This window comes from Serinus canaria, chromosome 18, assembly GCF_022539315.1.
Source record: "Serinus canaria isolate serCan28SL12 chromosome 18, serCan2020, whole genome shotgun sequence".
Lineage (NCBI taxonomy): Eukaryota > Metazoa > Chordata > Aves > Passeriformes > Fringillidae > Serinus > Serinus canaria.
Window position 1 is genome coordinate 5,475,335 of NC_066331.1, and position 19,021 is coordinate 5,494,355.

A 19,021-nucleotide genomic window follows, 5' to 3' on the forward strand; every position below is an offset into this window, starting at 1 on the left:
GTGTAGCAGAGGAATGTTACATTGAGAAGGAAAACAATAATATGCAGAACTGATACAGTATTGCCATTATTAATTAACTCTCCAGCTGCCTCTATTCATGGATAGATTTTATAGCCACTGTGAGCACTCTTATTCAAGTTGCATTTAGTATTGTGGATAACTTCAGTTGCTGTGAAATCATTGGACTTTGCAAAGCTTATTCCTCCCAAACTTCTTCATCCAATGCTGAAATCAGTAAAAGATGAAGATGCTTGGGCGTTTTGAAGGATAGGATTGAGTTTTGGGCTGTGGGTACTGAGAGTGGCAACCCTCTACCCCCACAGAGGTGAGATGCAGACCTCTCCTGTAGCTCCCACACCATGCCCACTGCACTGCAGATTTTCAGGATGTCCATCACTACACAGTGATGCAGAGAAATCCTTCAGGCTATTGTTCCTCCAGCTAGAATTAGAGTATTATTAGTTTAAGCAGTTGTTAAAATTGCTCAAAGGAAAAGATATTCATGTGTTTTATGCATATTCAGTAGCAGCTACATATCTTTTTGAGAATGATTTTCTTCCCTTTATAATAGCTTTAAAAAATTCTCTAGTTTTCCATATTACTGCTATTTTTACCCTTATTAAAATTTTAAAATATCCACGTTTATTCTTGCTGTTCTGTTCCTGACAATTTAGGTGTTTAAATAGTGGAGCTATTTCCCCACAGGGAAGAAATTGGATGGTCTCATTCTGTATCTGTTCTGGGTCATTTGTGTAGGGCATTTGTTGAGATAAGAATCTTCATGGACAAAAAACTTCCAGTTTAAGTGATTAATCTTAACTGAAATGGTATCTTTTACATTACCCAGTGCTTAATTTTTCTTGTTAGTTGCAAATGGGCAATGTCTAGATGTCTTTTTGTCCCTTAGATCAAAGCTCAGAGACTGGAAGTTTCTGCTACTGATGTTTGACTTTTGTTGTTTTTTTAACTGTAACACACTCCCAATGTGCTAATTTTGCTGTTGTTCTTACATGTGAAGTTTGCAGTTGATGTATGAAAATGTTTAAATTCACAGGTTATGCAAAACTCCCTTTTAAATGGTTTGACTACCTCAGGGAAACTGACTCAATAGCTGCACCAGTAAAGCTCTTCAATAAGGTAATGAAATTATATGTGTTTGTACTGGAATTAGCATTTTCTTTACATTTTTGCATAGTGCATGGGATGGACCCATTTGTTAAATACACTTTTGAAAAGCTAAAACTTTTAGAGATAAGAACCATTTGAGTAAAAAAAAGGTTGGTATCTCTGAAAAGTTAAACATATGCAGAGGTACAGGAAACTTCATCAATGATACTTGGGTTTTTTTTCTCTATTAAGTGGATTGAAATCCCTGTTTCAGCACTGTGCTTAAACTATCTTGATGAGCATGTCTGTTTACTGATGTTTGCTTTCTTTGCTTCCCCAGGAAGTTCCAAACCACGGGTTTCATGTCGGCATGAAACTAGAGGCAGTAGATCTGATGGAGCCTCGCCTGGTGTGTGTGGCCACAGTGACGCGCATTATTCACCGGCTTCTGAGGATACACTTCGATGGCTGGGAAGATGAATATGATCAGTGGGTGGATTGTGAGTCCCCAGATCTGTATCCTGTGGGATGGTGTCAGCTCACTGGATATCAGCTCCAGCCTCCAGCGCCGCAGTGTGAGTCCTGCTTTGTCAGTAATGGAAATTAATTTAATGGGGGCTCATTTTACTAACCTTTTTCAGTTAAGCCTCCAGGCATAACAGAAATAGAAAAAACTCTTGCTAATGCCTGGAAGTTCTAATTGACAGTTCTAATCTTTCCCACTTTGATTTCTAAAGTACTTCAGAGTGTTTTTTTCAATGCTAGAAGATGCTGATTTGATGCTGGGCAAAAGCCTCTTGTCAGTTCTGGAGGAGCTCACTGAGAATTTATATTGCTTTAAGACTGCCAGTGTATCTGTTTCACCTCCTGAATTTGGTGGAACTCAGCCTGTGCAGAAGCTGTATGTAATTTATTATATCACAGCTTGTCCTGTCTGATCACATGATAATAACTGATGAAATGCATTTCACCTGTTTTTTAATAAGAGGGTAATGAGTGAGTTCTTGTTAAGTAGTTTAATGCAAATTGATTTTCCACAGTAAATTTCTGTCTGTGTTCAGTCACTAAGGAAAAATTCTGTAACTGTGTAGCAGCTTTGACACATTTTAAAGTTTGGGGTTTTTTAAAATAAGCATAAATTTTGAATTCTTCATTTTTGCAGCATCAAGAGATAGCCAGTCAAGTTCGTCCAAACAGAAGAAAAAAGCTAAATCACAACAGTACAAAGGACATAAGAAAAGTGGGTGACAAAATAGTGTTTGCACTTTACCTGATGTGTTAAAGTTTGTGGTCTCTACCTAAATCTCTGTTCTATTTGGAAATGTTTGTGTCTAAACAGGTGTTATACTTAAAGGTGCAGTATGCCACAAAAAGAACTTTTTCATTGAGAATAACCATTTTTTATAACTCGTGGTAGGGTAGATGTTGCTAATAATAATAATAATCTATTAATTGTAGATGGACAATGGTTAAAATATTTTTGTTTTCTGACATAATTTCAGTTAAATAATATATTGGCTGTGTACTATATTGGTAGTTGTACTGCCTTGTACAAAATACTCAGGTATCAACACACTGCAGGACAGTTGCCAGGTTGATAGATTTAGCTTCATATTTGCTTGATTACTCCCTTAAGCTTGCCTTAGTCTGCCCAGGCTGCCCTGTCAGCACTCTGTACTGACTCTGGAATACATCCAGAACGGTTTCTCCTGTTCATGTGTTATCCATTAACAGATTGGGGAAAAAGGAACCCAAATGCCACCTTTAGACCCTGAGGAAAACATGTATTCTCTTCTGCACACCTCTCAACACTTCTGAAGGAATCCTTTAGTTTCTCTTCATGTTCCTGCTGGTGTGTACATGCCACGTTTAACAAGCCCTTGATGCCAAAGAGAAGCCTTGCTTATGGGAGAGTGTTCTGGAGCATCTATTTCTGCACAAATGTTCTTTTGTGCTAAATCTACACCTGCATTGCATTTCTGCAGTGCAAAGACATATGCAATCTGAATTTCTGTATCATTAGATCTTGCAATTCCTATGAAACACCTGTGTTCCTTGGTTTCTGATACTCGGTGATCAATTGAGGGGATGAGTATGATGAATTGAGGGGAACTTTTCAACTTTTCAGACCTGAGTTTTGGTAAGGCTGGACAAAATTAATTTTGTTTGTGGTGTGGTTAGCCTTGTCATTGTCCAGAGATAGATAGATATACATATATATTGAAACCAGCAAGGCCATACCTTTTCAGTCTCTGGGAAGGAGGCATCACCTTGATACCATCTAATCAATTTAAAGCATGTTTGAAATTGGCCAGAACTCATTAATTATGTGCATATTCCTCAGCATCATTCATTGCCTGACTGCAGTAGCTGTTGGACATATGCAGACACAGTGCAGGGGATGTTTTCATGGAATGAAAACTGCTTTGAATTGAATCAGTGGAAGATTAACAAAACAGTGTCTGTTCTGAAACTTCTTGTCCATGGGAGATCTCAGTAGGAGTTCAAACCCAATTTTTTCCCCTTTGGTATCATCATGAGCACAGGAGGAAGGTTCAGCTCTTTGCCTTCATTTGTATGAAGTGGTTTTGCTCTCTAGTAAATTCCTGGTGCTGCTTTAGGGTGCATGAGTACTTTGCATCTTTCAGTCATTGAAATGATCTCTTGAGCACTGAAATTCTCCTGTTGGACTGCTTCATTTTTAAAAAGAACGTACAGCCAGTCTTGCAGAAGAAGAGGCTGTTCCCAGAGATTCACCCAACTGTGGAGCATATTGCTCTATTTGCATTGGTTTTGGGAGGTTTGAATGTCATGGCATCAGACAGTGTATCTCTGTGTCCTGGCAAATCACTGAGACAATGTGAAAAGGAAATACCTCGCCCAGTCTGCATTCATTTTTCCTTCAGTTAGATGACTTCAATTAGTTTTCCTTTTTCGTATTTCAAGCAATTTGATGCGTAGCTGTAACTAAGCTTTTCTAATGGAGGATTGTAGTTAAAAGTTGAATAATATGAACAAATGAAGTAAGGTATCATTAAATATCTAAATGTTAGGACTTTGGTTCAAATGAGCCAGAGGCAATACAAATCATGGCAACTGCTGTTACTCCTGTACCTGCAGGAGCTTCCTGCTCAGGGGAGAGAAGGTAAACAACATGTATGGAGGGTTGGTTTGTATCCCTGACCTCTGTATAGCCTTTGCTTAAGGCACTGCAGCATAGCCAAGTAGCCAGTTGTGTGTCTTATCATTTAGACAGCACTTTGTTGCCCCCCAGAGATGAGGAATCTTGATCAGAGTTGGGCATGATGCAGGGAGAAGTATTTGGGAGAAAAAAATAAGGAAGGGATTGTGGATTCTGTAGGTGGAAGGAGGAATCTATTAGAGAAAGATGAGGAGATCTTGCATTGTGCTGCAGCAGCTTTTTGACATCTTCTTCTATCTTAATTTTCAAATTTTATTTTTATTTAGCTCAAGAGCTTGTTTCAACATAGAATATTTATAAAAGAATAATCAAATGGCTTATAAATTACTGCAGGGCTGTCAGTAGCAGCAGGTTCTGGGTTGGGGTTTTTTCCTGTCACTGCATATTTCTGCATTTCAAGACACGTTCACAAGGTATATAAACTATATATTGAATGATTATAAACCTTGATACTTTTCTCATTCATTTAGTCAGAGAGAATAATTTATTTTTGTATGATCAACCCTTTAATGTGGCTACTACACCTTTAATGAATGTTTACATGTTTTATTTTCAGTGTTCTTTTCATTGTGCTCGTATTTTGATAATCATCTCTAGTGAAACCAGAAAAGTAATTGTGACATTGCTATCCATAATATTTTTCTCTTAATCTCATTTCTATTTAATTTTGACAAAAGAAGGAAAGATTAAAAGTACAAAAAATGTTTTGCTTTAATGAAATTTACCTTCTCGGATCTTAAAATTTTATTGATGGATTGAGAAATCTTTGTTAATATGTTCTGTTGTCTCACATAGACTGTTTGCAATAACTGTTTGCTAAGTAATTTGAATTGTAGGTTAACTGGTGGCCATTTCCAATCTTCGCTTGCATAACAACTAAATAGGAAGCAAAGTGTTTTAAAAGTTAACGTGGTTTAAATTACTCAGTTCTTGAGAAAATCTGGTGGAGAATATATTATTGTAAGTAATTTGAAATCTGTTAATATTAGAGCATAACTTAAAGTTCCATCTGCAGTCACAAAGTGTCAGTTCTCTGTGGGATCCTGAGCATTAAAGCATAGCTAAAATGTGGCATATAAGAAAATGGGGAATCTGGGATGCTCCTAATATCAATAATATTAAGTAAATTTAAGTTGTATAGATGTTTAATGTGAATTTTTGATTTGTAGTGACTTCGTTACAGCTGAAGGAGGAGTTGCTGGATGGAGAGGAGTACAGCTTCCTGCAGGGAACGTCTGACCAGGAGAGCAATGGCTCCGCCAGCTACTACATCAAACAGGAACCCTGAGGCAGCTCCCAGGAGTGAGGGGCACAGCATCAGTGATAGGAAAAGAACCTTTCACTGAGACTGACTGATTCTGTTCCCACTTGGATGGTGCAGTTCAGGTGACTGTGCCTGGGGTGCTTTGCGAAACGTAGATGAATTAGACTCAGTTCAGAATTTTTTGGAAGGGCGCGGAAACTATTTTAGTGAAAAAGATTTTTCAATTTATTAAAAACAAAAACAAAGGACACTTTTGTGTTGTATTTGAAGCTTTTGAAAGAATTTTGTAATATTTTCAAGTTCAGATTTATTGTGCATTGTTAACAAGAACTGAAATTCTAATTTTTTTGTAAGATTAAAGTTTATTTAGCATGATTGTGGGAAGCAGTTGGAGGAAGATATAGTTGCAAATACAAATGAACTGTCATAACAAATGAACCTTTTTGGTACAAGTTGCGAGGCTGTTAGACTCTTATGAACTGTACTGGTCACGCCTCTGGTTTTTTAATTGTGAAAATAAGGCTTTAAAGCCCTGATTTAAAGGCATAAATTATATACGGAAGACAGTCCTGTAAAGCTCTACTCAGTGAGTAGCCCCAAGTGCAACGGAGTCATCGCCTGAGGAAGATTTTACCTTTTCAAGGTGTTTTTATTTAGTTAAAATACCCTTTTTTATATAAGGTTTTTGGGTTTTTAACATTCTTTAGGGTCTGATTCAGTGCCCATTAATATCAGTAGCCTTGTCTCCGCCGACCACAGTGGGCATTGGATTGGATCTATAAAGCTCTTGTCTGTATATGAATGTCTGTAGTCTTGGAATGCTTCAGCAAATGTTTACAGAGTCCTATACCAAACTGGAACTTCAGAAAATTCTGTCATTGGAAGATTAGTTGTAGCTCTGAATTTTGACTGAAGAAGCAGTTTAGATGGACAGTCACTGAGGATTCCCTTGGTAGTGGGAAGGAACTTGTGAGTATTCTTGTGATTTTTATTTTTTTCCCCATTCAGAAAACCCTAAATGTTTCTTTACCATCTTAAATATTTGTCTGTGATCATTCAGATGATGTGACACATGGTTTCAGGTGACCTGAAAGGAGCCCTACATTGTGGATTAAAAATTAATTCAGTCCTGCATAGCCTGCAATATTCATGTCTTGCTGCAATAGTGTAACACAGGAGTTGAGAACAGTATCAAAATCACATGGGTTTAGTCTATAATTCATAAACTGGATTTGCCTATTGCTTGGAATTCTTGTCTCATGTCAAGCATCCCATTGGCCCCAACAGGTCAACTTCCAGATTTTTACAAGGCAAAAGTCACATAAAAGGGTGAAAATTATGACCATTTAAACACAAAGTATTTTTGCAGGAGCTCTTAATAATTTGGATTTTATCTTTCCATATTTTTAACTTTTATACATTTTTGTAAATGGAGTTGATGAGTGAGGTGGTTCATCAGCCCTGCAGAGCTGTGACTGAAAGATTGTGCATCAAGAGCTTTAGCTTTTACCAGTAAGGTTCATTAACTAAACTCTCAGGAATTATAAGTTCTGTAAGTGCTTCTGGGTCTTCACAGGTCCCCTTCAGAGCAGTACAATGATCATCTGACTCTTGATCAGAAATTAAGGCTTAAAAAAAAAAATCGATCAAAAATTATAAACATCTGTATCCTATAGCCTAAGAAATGTTGTAAGTATATCAACCCACAGAGCCCTGGGATACCATTTCTTGTATATTGTTGTTTGAGCTTAAAAAAAAAAAGTGCATAGAAAGTTGAAAACCAGCAATTTGATTATTTTCTAACATATTGCTCCAACTTTGGGTACATAGTATTAGTGATATACACAGGTTTACCTCATTCTATGCAAGAGGGGTTAATTATGTAAAGTTTTGTATTTACTACAGGAAGTAAAATGTGCTGTATAGTGTAGGAATGTCTGGAATTCTTTCCTCCCTTATTGGTAAAATTTCTTAAATTACGACCTGTTTTTAGCAACAGCTTCTTCTGTTGATGGAATCTGTTAATCTGATTACAAGAATCTATAACTTCAGGTGGTAAAGACATTTTAGCTCCCTAAAATGGCCATAAAAAGGACTTTGTTGGACCTGACAGTCTTCAAATAGCTTATCTCAGATTCTGACCCACCCATGATGTTTATTTTGAACATCAAAATAAACAACGGCCTAGATTGGAGAACTAGGATTAGAGACCATTGTAATGACAGTTTGAACCTTGCTTGTTTTCCTGTGTACTCAATTTAATCTGCTGTAAAATCCAGCTCTGCAAGCATTGATTTCATTTGGTAAGTATAGCATTATTGATTTTTTTTTTGTTTATTTTTGGTTTTGGTTTTTGTTTTTTTTTTTTTTTTTGTTAAATGCAACAACTTGCAGGTTGTCCCATCAGCTGGAACAAGATTCTCAGAGTCTTGCTTTCTTCTCTCATCAACAGCTTCTGACTTCAGTAGAAAAACTGTTGCATTAATAGTGTGTCATATGGTAGAGGGTTGGGCTAGTTAATAAGTGAGGTGCATTGCCTGGTCACTAAACTGAGTATTGCCCCAGCTCATCCCTGATTTCAGAGTCAGTCTTCAAATGTCAAGAGGGAAAATTAGTCCTTAACACTTCCTGTGTTGGGAGAAATATAAGAATCTGTTCTAAAGTCTGTCAGTCTTTATAGTGTTCTGTTACTCATCAAACACTAAAGTCTGTGAGGTGATGTATGTTCTCAGGTACCCGTGTGACTTCAGCAGTTGGTGAAATGCCTTTTGTGTCTGTGGGTTCATAATATGCCTCAGTTGTGTAATTGTCAAGTACAGTGACGTCTGTGCTAAGCAAACCATGGAAGGAGCTGCTGGAAGTCACTTGCTCAGGGAAAACCTGAGCAAGGTGCTACTAGGGATGTGATCCCCAGGAACCTGAGGGGTGTCTGTGGCAGCTCCCTGGCTTTGCAAAGCATTCCTGTGGCTCTGGGATGTTTCCCGTGGCTTTCAAGCTGTGGTACCTGCCTGAGGGAGCAGCAAATGTTGGACACCTGAAACCTTCAATGGGGTTGGACTAATTCTGGCATTTGGCACAGCAGGTTTTTCTGACCATGAAGCAGCCCAAGCCCTGTCCCTGACTTGGCTGCTGTTCTTGTTCCAGATCTCTCTGATGATCTTTGATTATTACACTATTTTCAGTAGAACTCTCTAACCTGTTCCTTGCTGCATCTAAGGAAAGCTACAGCAGTTACTGATTCCTTGTTCTACAGATACTAACACGGGTTTCAGTGTTTGTTTTGGGTTTTTTATTGTTGTTTTCTGTGATGTGAATACCCTCCCTTGATCTTTGTACGATGGTGCTAATACATTTGGTAACAATCCTTTATTGGGAAGGGATTTTAAAAAACTGTGATTTCAGCTGAATTTTTCTTTTGATTTTTTTTTTCATATTTAAAATTAAAAGCCACAGCCATTTATACAAAAAAGGCATCAGCTTTGGCCCCTGGGAAAATGTTGGGGCAGAAATCAAGAATAAACAAATGGGTTTTTACAGAATTTCTGTATGTATTTGATATATAGATCAATATCTGTATAAATTTTATCTTTTATTTTCTTGGTAATTTGTGTGGTCAGTGAGGGAGTATTTAAAGCTTTCTCATGCAATGTACATAACTCAGTGGAAAAATGCTTTTGGAAAAATTAATGTTACTTTCATTTTTACAAGACTGCAGATTTTCAGCATGGATGTGAAAAGCATTAAAATCATAACTTTGTGTACAAGATGAAAATAATTCACTAAATTTGCCTTTTTTACACAAAATAAAAATGATTAAAAGTCTTTTTCTGAATACTGATTGTTTTGCTTAAAACACTCTTAACCTTATTAAAAATACCCACAGTCTGTAATAACATGAGTATTTTAAGTATGTTGGTGTGATGACAAAGCATGTTGGGGCCGTGAGCACAAAGTAGGGGGTTTGATAAGAGAAGGTGAATTCAATAAGCATGTCAGAGAGCAAGCTTTGCACTTGGTCATTTCATTTAGTATTAATAGTTGTGTAAAGAGGAAAATTTTGGACAGCTTTATAGATAAATCCAATGTCCACTCCCTTTTGTCCTCCAGCTGTGTTGGAAGTAGATACAGCCTTCCTTCAGCTCTCCCTCTGCAAATTTTCTGCTGCTTGAGTCCAGCAGCTGTGCCAGGGTCATGTGTCAGTGGCTCCTGAATTATTAAAATGTCCTTTATGAGTATTTGAACAGGGGGTCTGTTGTAAGTGAATACACCACAAGGAATTAGTTCACACCCATTTATTTGACAGTCACTTTCAGCACTAAGATAACTGCAGTTGCTCCCAGGGCAGCAGCTGGAATGAGATGAGGTGTTGGAAGGCACAAATGACTGGGGGAACCCATCACTCATAGATCCAGTCATGTGCACAGGGCTTGAAGTCGATGAGTTCTGTGGGTTTGAACCACAGGTTGATCTCCTTCTGTGCACTCTCCACAGAGTCGCTGCCATGGATGATGTTCCTGTGGAAGGAGACAAATATTGATCCCTATAAAAATACACCTCCAGCAGCCTTGTTCTCAGTTTGCAAGAACGTGGATGAAGCAGCTAGAGTGGGGATACTATTGCTGTTATTTCAGGTAGAGTGTTCAAACACCTGCCCCCCCCCCCCCCACCAGGAGCTAATTATGGCTATCAGGGTCACTCTAGAGCTACTGTTCTGCAACAGCCCCTGCCTGAGCTTACATGCTGCTTTGGGGATGAGCTGGACTGCAAACAAAGTCAGCTTTGTACCACTTCCCTAAGTAGCAGGTATGCACTGTCACCTGCAAATGAAATACAATCAGACTAAGGTCTCTACCACCAATTTTGGCTTTCCAGAATAAAAGACTGCCAGCAGTTTTTGTGTTGGCAGGTAAACAGTAAAGTAGGAGTTGTTGAGTTTTTATTATCAATTAATAGACTGAGTACAAACCTTCCCACTTGAATGCAGAAATCACCACGGATGGTGCCAGGCTTGGAGTCTGCAGGGTTGGTTTCCCCCAGCATTACTCGCCCAGTTTTAACTACATTGAGTCCTTCCCAAACCTTAAGGTAAAAACCACAAAAATTCTGTTAAACCAAATGCTTATGCAAAATACTGACAGTTCAGCTTTGCTCTACCATGTTTTGCAAAGAAACAAAGGTTCTACCATTAAAGATACTAACCTTGCCTAGATTATCTCTTGGGCTTGTAAAGGTGACAAGGGGAAAAAACATATGAACTGGAAGTAATTGTAAAACACTATCAACATTGTTACTGCAGTGAAGGAGATACTTTACCAAACCTCAGAGTTAATGTACAAAGCCAATTCCCAACCCTTTGTGTTGTGATGGAAAAGGGACACCCTGCTGAGCGTTCTCTCCCAGTTCATTATCACACCAGGAGATGCTACTAGAGCAAGTACCTTGTTTTGGGGGGAATGTAAAACTGAATAACACGGAAGTTCGGATTTTGTGTCAGAGAGCCTGACCTTTTATTTGCCCAAAATAGATTTTTTTGGTGCAGAAGATTTGCTTTCAGGAATTTTGCTTTATACATTTATACATTAGGCATTTTAGAACCCATTTTATATGTGCACTTTTATTATTATAGAGTGATTTCACTGTCTTAATTTTTTCTTTTGCCACTATCAGAACAAGGTAGTTTGAAAAAATGTGTCTGCAGTGCTCTCTCTGAATATTCTTAATAATTTATAGAGCAAGAAAAATATATTCAAGAAAGTAATCTTAAACTGAAATGAAGTCACTTACCATGGCCACAACAGGTCCAGAGTTCATGTATTTAACCAAACCAGGGAAGAAGGGGCGGTCTTTCAGGTCAATGTAATGTTGTTTGAGAAGGTCTTCAGAGGCCTTTAAAAGGACAGATGTAACTTTAAATATAATTTTCTGAATGTCATTGAACAAAAGGTATTACAGGTGTAAGACAATGACGTTAGTGATTAGATTCACAATTAATTTTACCAACAATGCTGCAGTACTATTGTGTGTATCAGTGGGAGCTCCTGCTGTAATATTAAAGGAGTTCTTTGTGGCTGTGCTGGGAATTGTCATTATGATTTCTTTGCCTGGCAGTGAGCCTCTGCGATAAGCAGAGTACGGGGAATGCAGGATCCCGGGGTGATGTTACCCAACACAACCTTCCAGCCTAGGCCATTCCAGCTCTCAATCGGGCTGCATTAAACCTCTGAAGCCAAATTCGCTGGTTTTGGAAAGGGTAGAAGCCGTGTGCCGGGCAGGAAGAAGGGCCTGAGCGCGCTCCAGCACATCCGCCATCTGACCGCAGTTCTGTCGCAGCAGTGTCCGCATGGGGAGATGCTCGGTGTGGGTGCGCTGAGCCCTTCTCGGACCGGGCAGGGACGCGGGTGGGGGGAAGGCGCGGACACTCACGTGTACGAACTTCATGGCCACGAGCCGGAACCCTTTCTGCTCGAACCGTTTGATGATCTCCCCGACCAGCCCGCGCTGGACGCCGTCGGGCTTGATGGCGATGAAGGTGCGCTCACAGTTCCCAGCCATAGCGCTGCCGGCGGGAGCGCGGCGTGAGGGGACGGGTGGCCTCAAGGTCGGCGACGGCCATGGCGGTACCGCCCTGCCACGCGGCACCGCCACGGAATGTCCCACCGAGCCGGCCCGGCCCCGCCGGCCCCTCCGCCTGCACCCCCCATGTCCCCCGCTCCTGCCCGGCCCTTCTGCCTGCACTCCCCATGCCCCTGGAGCGCGGGGCCCGACTCGGCCCGGCCTTACCTATCCGGAGCTGCCGCCGCCGCTCCCCTCCGCACCACTGCCGCCGGAGGAAGAGGCGCTGGAGGAGGCGTGCACGCCACGGCTCCCCCGCCCCGCGCAGAGGAGGAGCCGCCGGGCCGGCGGCGCTTCGGGGGCGGGATCGCCAGCGCCAAGCGGAACCGGGCCGGGCCCGGATGAGGTGGGACCAAGCAGGAGAGCTGTCGCTTTCGGGACAAGGCGCCGAGGGGTGGCTCTTGGCCAGGCCTGGCCGCACCTGTCTTCTCTGCCGCCTCGAGGGTTATTTACAGACGCAACAAGTGTGGCTTAAGCCTTTAAGGCACTGAAACGACGGCGGATGTATAACACAACTGAATAATTTTTTACTAATTTTTTGCTGGGTTGGCTGCTTTCAGGTATCCCCGCGGCCTGAGGGTTGGTCCTGCCAACCAGGCTGCACTGCACAGCGTGGCTGCAGCTCTTCGAAGGCATATTTATCACAGAAAAGTGATGTGGAACCCATAACACAGGAACATTATTGATAATTTTATTGGGAAGATGAAGCCGCCAAGTGTCAAAACCTCATAGTCCCTGAACCCATGTCACAACATGAAGCACGGAGTGTGTTGTTACTTTTTATGTTTACTACTTGGCTCTTTCTTAGTTGATAACACCTTTGCCTGAGCAAGTTAAAATCGTGCACCATCTCTCTAGCTGGGATATCAATGAAATAACCTCTGCAGTCCTTGCACTGTCTCTTTTTGAGGGGTCAGTTAGTGGTTTCACACTGGACCTGCTCAGGCACCTCAGCCATGTGGGATTGCTGGCCTCCACCTCCTCCCAGTCACATCACATTAGAAACACTGAGCAGCAGCTTCCTCACAACCCAAACACCTCCAGATAAACCACAATTCTCTCTTTTGAGACTTGAGACATCTCAAGTAACCTTTCAAGCAAAGTTTAAACTGGAGACCACTCATCTCAGGCTCAGGTCACATATTCCCTTTCCTCCATCTTTTAACCTAATGATTGATCTTCTATAACACTGAATATTTTCAGAAGAGAGGTTCACGGCCTCACCTATAGCTTCATAGTTAGAGAATTTGTTCCACCTCCTTATACTCATTAATTAACTATAAGACAAAATATTTAAAATGTCATTTTATTTCACTTAACAAACAGCAAATATTGTTTTATTTTGTGCCATCTCTTTTTAGGAGCTTGATATCACCATAAGGTATCATAAGCCTTCAATTCAACATTCACAGCATAGTTCAGTATTCAGATACAAGAACTCACTGTGGGGGGAAAAAAAATCGTGAGCTTGAGCAACTAATTCCATGAAACTCTTGCTCTTAGTGAATATAATGTTGCAGGGAAATAAATACATAATATCAATCCCAACTGCCTCATCCAGTACAACTTTTGCTGTTGAAACTGAAATACCTTCTGCATTATTATGACTCTACTTCTTTACATCATTAAATAAATACAAAAGGATAGTGTTAAAGTCACCTCTAAAACAGTTTATCCAAGGACCATTTGCTTTGTAGTTCCAGCGACTGAGGAAACTACACTAATGAGAACACAGCTAAATTACCAGCTGGCAAAGCAAACACCACTTATTGCTCTGTGCAATGTCAGAGAGCTGCTGCACTGAAGTGGCTAAAGGTAGAATCTCCTTCAGCTATCCTCACATTAATCTTCTTTTCACATAAAAGGACATTTCATCAAGCCTGGCTGGTTAATCGGTCCTTAAAATACTACATAAATCCCATGTGGAAAGAAAAAAGAGCGAGTTGAAACAGTGTCAGTGCAGAGGCCAGTTGTCATTTAAGCCAGAGTTGAGCTCTTTATGGGCACAGCATGTTCTGGGGAGAGAAATGGGCTTTTTTTTCTGCAGCCATTTTAGGAATGGGGACACACTTGACTTAATATTAAGCAAATCCTCAACATTTGGGCATATTATCAATGCACTTACGCACCATCAGTTGTCCTCTAATGTTTTAGCAAAGTTGTCCTCTGACTCTGAACCATTTGCATATTTATTTACCAAATACAATTTTTACCCATTTTTTAATGTTTACCAAAATACCCTCTATGACTATGAAATGCTTCAGAAAAATATATGTTATCTATTCTGTATTTTCATCTCATATCTCTCAGTCCCAGAAGCAGCTTTTAAAATGTGCAATTCCATTTATAACTTGACAACTTTAAATCAAAGGAGCAGCAAGCACTGACTCTAACATCCACAACAGAGCAATTTCACTGTTTTCTGAGGTTTCTATCAAGGATTTCTTTGGAATAGCTAGAGGCTGGTAGCTGCTCATGGACATGGGAATATCAGAAGATCCAGGCTGGGTGTTAATCATAGATCCACTCATGAGCACAGCTTCTGTAATCAACCAGTTCTTCAGAAGTGAACCATAAACTGATCTCTGTCTCAGCACTTTCCACAGAATCACTGCCATGAATGATGTTCCTAGGAAAAGAAAAGGTGAATAAAAGAGAAAAGGAATTCTTAAAGTAAAGTAAGCTTCTTGTTTTGAAGTGATTCCCACCATGGACAGAAGCTTTAAGTAACAGTAAAGTAGGAAAATACACAGCATAGGCAGTGCCAGCTTTGTTCCTCATTGTTGTCAATGGGGACAACCATGACTTGATCCCTGTCCTTAGATAGTAATATGTCATGGGCACAGGGAATGGCAGCTCCATGTGTAAAACAGAGAAGGATGGAGCACAGTTCCTGCAGATATCATGGACATAACACTTGGCATTTAGTGCTTTTGGATGATACCAAATGTTTTAAAATTTACTTTCCAACTTGGACACAGAAGTCCCCACGAATAGTGCCGGGCTTGGAATCGAACGGATTGGTTTCCCCCAGCATCATTCTTCCAGTCTTAATCACATTAAGACCTTCCCACACCTTAAAGAAAAAAAAAATATTCCATTCAGATTATTAAATTTTTAGCAGCAGATAAATTATACCATCCACGAGAACACAGGGCTGTCCATCATGGCACAAATCACCATCTGATTATTTGTCACAGTGAGACAAATTTATCTCCAATTCTTCTGTCAGATTCTTGAAGCATCTACTCACATGGTCCCCCTTCTGTACAATCCCTCTCCTCACCCAGGGTGGGGAGAGAACAATTTTCCATCTCAGTATGTCAAACAGTCTCACAGATCTGTTTGTGCATGGGAGAGCTAGGCCTCAACTATTTTACAAATACATTATCAAGGAGAAAAAGAGAACTAAAGTTAAAATGTTCCACCATCCTTTTTCAGCTTGCTTACTACCTGGCATTTCAGAGTGGGGCTTTTGTACAGGTTTACTGTTTCTCAAGGCCCTGGTTGTGATTCCTTTCTTGCCCCTGCCCTCTCCCTCTTCCTGACTCAAAGGAGAGAAAGATTATGAGAAAAGATTAAAGAAAAATAGTTAACAGCACATCTTCCTACTCAGTATTTGAATCCAGATTTTAAAATCCTTTTAAAAATAAACTGGAATTCAACAGGTGACACAATCTCATTGCAGGGAAGACAATCAAGCAGTGCAGTTTTCCTTGCCAGGAACTCACCATGGCTACAACAGGTCCCGAGTGCATGTACTGCACCAGGCCATCGTAGAATGGCCGGTCCTTGAGGTCAATGTAGTGTTCCCTCAGAAGGTCCTCAGAGGCCTGGGTTAAAAACCAGACAGACAGAGAAAAAAGCTTACAGTAAGAGCTTAAGAGCATAGTGAAATCAAAGAGATAAACCATGGAGCACTGGTAATCCTGAAACTTGCACGCACTTTAAAATTCAGTATGTCTAGCACCTTCCTAGGAGTACCTTTGATCGATATGAATTTGAGCTGTTTGCTTTAACCACAACTAAACTTAGAAAAGTTTTTGTTGCCCATACAGGCAGTTTATGTGACCTGGGATTTGTAAAAATACTCAAAGATATTTATTTGGTATAGGAGGCACCTGAAAGAATATTCTCCTCAGACTAAGGGCATCAGGTTACTAAAATTAGTGTGCTTAGCACGTCTAAAGCATTTAGCCAGAGCTGGGAATTGGAACTTTTCCAAAAACACCATAAGTACCACTTCTCAAAATTTCATTTTTAAATGTTACAGAGGCCATATTTGTTGTTATAGCATGCTACTGTACTTGAAGGCTACAGCTGATATAAAAAAGTAGACACAGCAATTGAGAAGAGCTTACATGTATTAATTTCATGGCTACCAGTTTGAATCCTTTCTTCTCAAAGCGTTTGATGATCTCCCCCACCAGCCCCCTCTGGACGCCGTCAGGCTTGATGGCAATGAAGGTGCGCTCCTCGATGGCAGCCATGATCCTGAGGAGGGAGGGAATCAAATTTGTTATTCCATGACTGAGTGATCCCAGCCCATCCTTGTCTGCTCTAAGTGTAAATTTGCTGCATCTGAGGGTCAGTAATCCATGGTCTCCAATGTTTGGACAAACCACTGAGAGCACACAGGTTTTCCCAAGTGCTGCAGGAGTGAGTTTGAAGCAGTGGAAGGGTGCCAAGTGTAGGAATAATCAGCGAATACTGAAATCAGAAAAACTCTGAATGGAAAGGAAGGTAATGATCACCACAGATCCATCTTCCAGTGCCGTACAATAAATTAATATATTAGTACACGCACAGAGTTTTCACCTGGAAACCAGCAGCACCAGAGGGACTCTGAGCCCCGCGCTGGAGCACACCTGAGTGGGCAGGTGAGGGATGCAGGGGCTGCGGGGAGGCTCCGCGGGAGGGTGCGGTGACACTGCCCGGGGGCAGGGGGACCCTTCCCGCTGACCCGCAACCCGGATTACCCGCTGGTGGCCCAGTGGCTCTGGCAAACCTTGAAGCCTTGTCCCCCGCTGGTGGCCCGGTGGCTGTGGCAAACGGTGTCCCCCGCTGGTGGCCTCGGTGAGTGTCGGAGCCCGAATACTCCTCTGTTCCCTGGGTGTCTCTCGCAGCCCGCGTCCCCCGCTGTTTCCCCGGTGGCTCTGGCACGCCGTGCCCCGAGCCGGTGGCTCTGTCAAAACGTGTCACCGCGGGGTCCCGCCCGGTTTAGCCGTGCCCCACCCCCCGCCCCCGCGCAGCGGTTGCCGCGGCGACAGCGCGGCCTCCCGCTCATCCAGAGCGCCCTTACCGCCCCCAACCCCGTCCCGAGGGGGGATTCGAGATCGATCCGTGTCCCCGATCCCCCGCCCGGTAACACCTGCACCCACCCAATGTCTCTTCCCTTAGAGCGGGGCCGCCGGGCTCAGCCCTTCCAGCATTTGTCTTGCCTGCTGGATCCCGGGTTTTATTTAACAAAAGGCACATAACGTTATTTTAATAAAAATCTCGTTATCGTACTGTTCTGCTTGTATTTCCTCTTTAAAGAAGGTAATTAATTTTGTTTGTTTGTTTTCCTGGTTATACTGTATTTGGCTCTTTGAGTCAAAAGACCCTACAACCATTTACGACTGAGCTGCTTTGCCTTGAGCATTATATTGCCTTTAAGAGAATTGAGGATAAAGCATCTGGATGGAAATCCATGCTTGTCCTGTTTTTGCTTCCAAACTGAGATGAACTTCCTGGGCTCCACTTCTTGGCTGTTCTTGAAAGCAAAACAATGAAGATTTTGCTTCTCTCTGGGCAGGACTTCACTGCTTGACAAAGAAAAGTTCAGCTTTTTGATAACATGGATTTCCTTACTTGGGATCCCTTCTTTTCACTACAGGCCATCATACATCCATGAGGTACTTTTAGTTCTGGTGGGAGACTCCAGATCTGATTGAAGCAGCTATTCAACCAACCTGCTTTCTTGTATTCAGGGTCTTTTTCCATCACGCTTTCCAAGAGCTCTGATTTAACAGATGATATTTAAAAAATCAGTGTCATACATTCTAGCAAGTTCTTTTTGAGGTTATTTTGAAATTAGAGTTTCTGAGTAGTCTCCTGACAATGCTAATCCAATTTATTATCTTGCTTTGATACACATTTATTTAAGATGTTTCATACTATTTAAGCAAACTTTAATGCTGTAATCCTCACGATGGCATGATAATACATAAAAATAGAAGAAAGGTCTCTAGAAACAGGATGTTTATAAAAATATCAAGTTTAAAGAAGCAAAAAGACATCTATTTACAGTCTTGTTAAATCAATGTCATTTAATGATTAAAGCTTAGGACTTGCCCTAAGGTGGGCAAGCATGACTTGCAGCTTTGCCATAGGTCTATTCTGTGATCTGTGTAAAGTCTTTTAACCTCATTAAATAAGGGTCAACTCTGCCACTTTTGAGATTAATCCATGATTAGCAGTACAAGTTGTTACTGTATAAATGAGCTTTTGCTGGTTGCAAATTTTACCAAGATCACTTAACTACATTGGAAATTACGTATTTATCTAAAATATGAAGAAGAAGAGAGTCTAGACAAATAATTTCCAAAAAATAGACTGATCATGAGAGAGAAGTAAACACCTTCAAAGTTCTCAGTGAGTGAACTAAGTGTAACTGTTGAGCTCAAACCTTTTCCACATTACTTATAACCAGTGGAGATTTTTAAAACAGGCCTGAGACCAAGGACTGACTGTGAATGTCTCCAGACCTCAGGAGAATTTAACACAGCTCCAGCTTTGCTGGTTTGGCTCCAGTTTTACACTGTTCTCAGCTCACAGCCTCTGTCTGTAGCACC

The 19,021-nt window shown here is 41.0% G+C and overlaps 3 protein-coding genes across 14 annotated transcripts in view; 1 reads left to right on the forward strand and 2 right to left on the reverse strand.

Annotated features, from left to right (window-relative positions):
- The window catches only part of MBTD1 (mbt domain containing 1), a 31,901-nt gene extending 22,506 nt beyond the window's left edge, over positions 1–9,395 (forward strand). For all 12 annotated transcript variants that reach the window (XM_018918980.3, XM_030232907.2, XM_050981562.1 and 9 more), the window contains 4 exons: positions 1,055–1,137; positions 1,448–1,682; positions 2,270–2,347; positions 5,479–9,395. In XM_018918980.3, the coding sequence (XP_018774525.1) occupies positions 1,055–1,137; positions 1,448–1,682; positions 2,270–2,347; positions 5,479–5,597 (515 nt within the window). In that variant the 3' untranslated portion in view covers positions 5,598–9,395. The remainder of the gene's footprint in view (positions 1–1,054; positions 1,138–1,447; positions 1,683–2,269; positions 2,348–5,478) is intronic.
- A 455-nt stretch (positions 9,396–9,850) lies between these two features.
- On the reverse strand, positions 9,851–12,821 carry LOC103819810 (nucleoside diphosphate kinase). The gene is made up of 6 exons (XM_009094380.4): positions 12,717–12,821; positions 12,354–12,622; positions 11,997–12,129; positions 11,358–11,459; positions 10,540–10,652; positions 9,851–10,087 (listed from the first exon to the last, which is right to left on the reverse strand). The coding sequence occupies exons 1-6, from the start codon at positions 12,819–12,821 to the stop codon at positions 9,970–9,972; spliced, it is 840 nt and encodes a 279-aa protein (XP_009092628.2). The 3' UTR covers positions 9,851–9,969.
- A 678-nt stretch (positions 12,822–13,499) lies between these two features.
- Positions 13,500–17,385, reverse strand: LOC103819811 (nucleoside diphosphate kinase-like). Its single transcript, XM_009094381.4, has 5 exons — positions 17,194–17,385; positions 16,547–16,679; positions 15,917–16,018; positions 15,149–15,261; positions 13,500–14,814 (listed from the first exon to the last, which is right to left on the reverse strand). The coding sequence occupies exons 2-5, from the start codon at positions 16,673–16,675 to the stop codon at positions 14,697–14,699; spliced, it is 462 nt and encodes a 153-aa protein (XP_009092629.1). The 5' UTR covers positions 16,676–16,679; positions 17,194–17,385; the 3' UTR covers positions 13,500–14,696.
- Between the last annotated feature and the right edge of the window lie 1,636 nt (positions 17,386–19,021).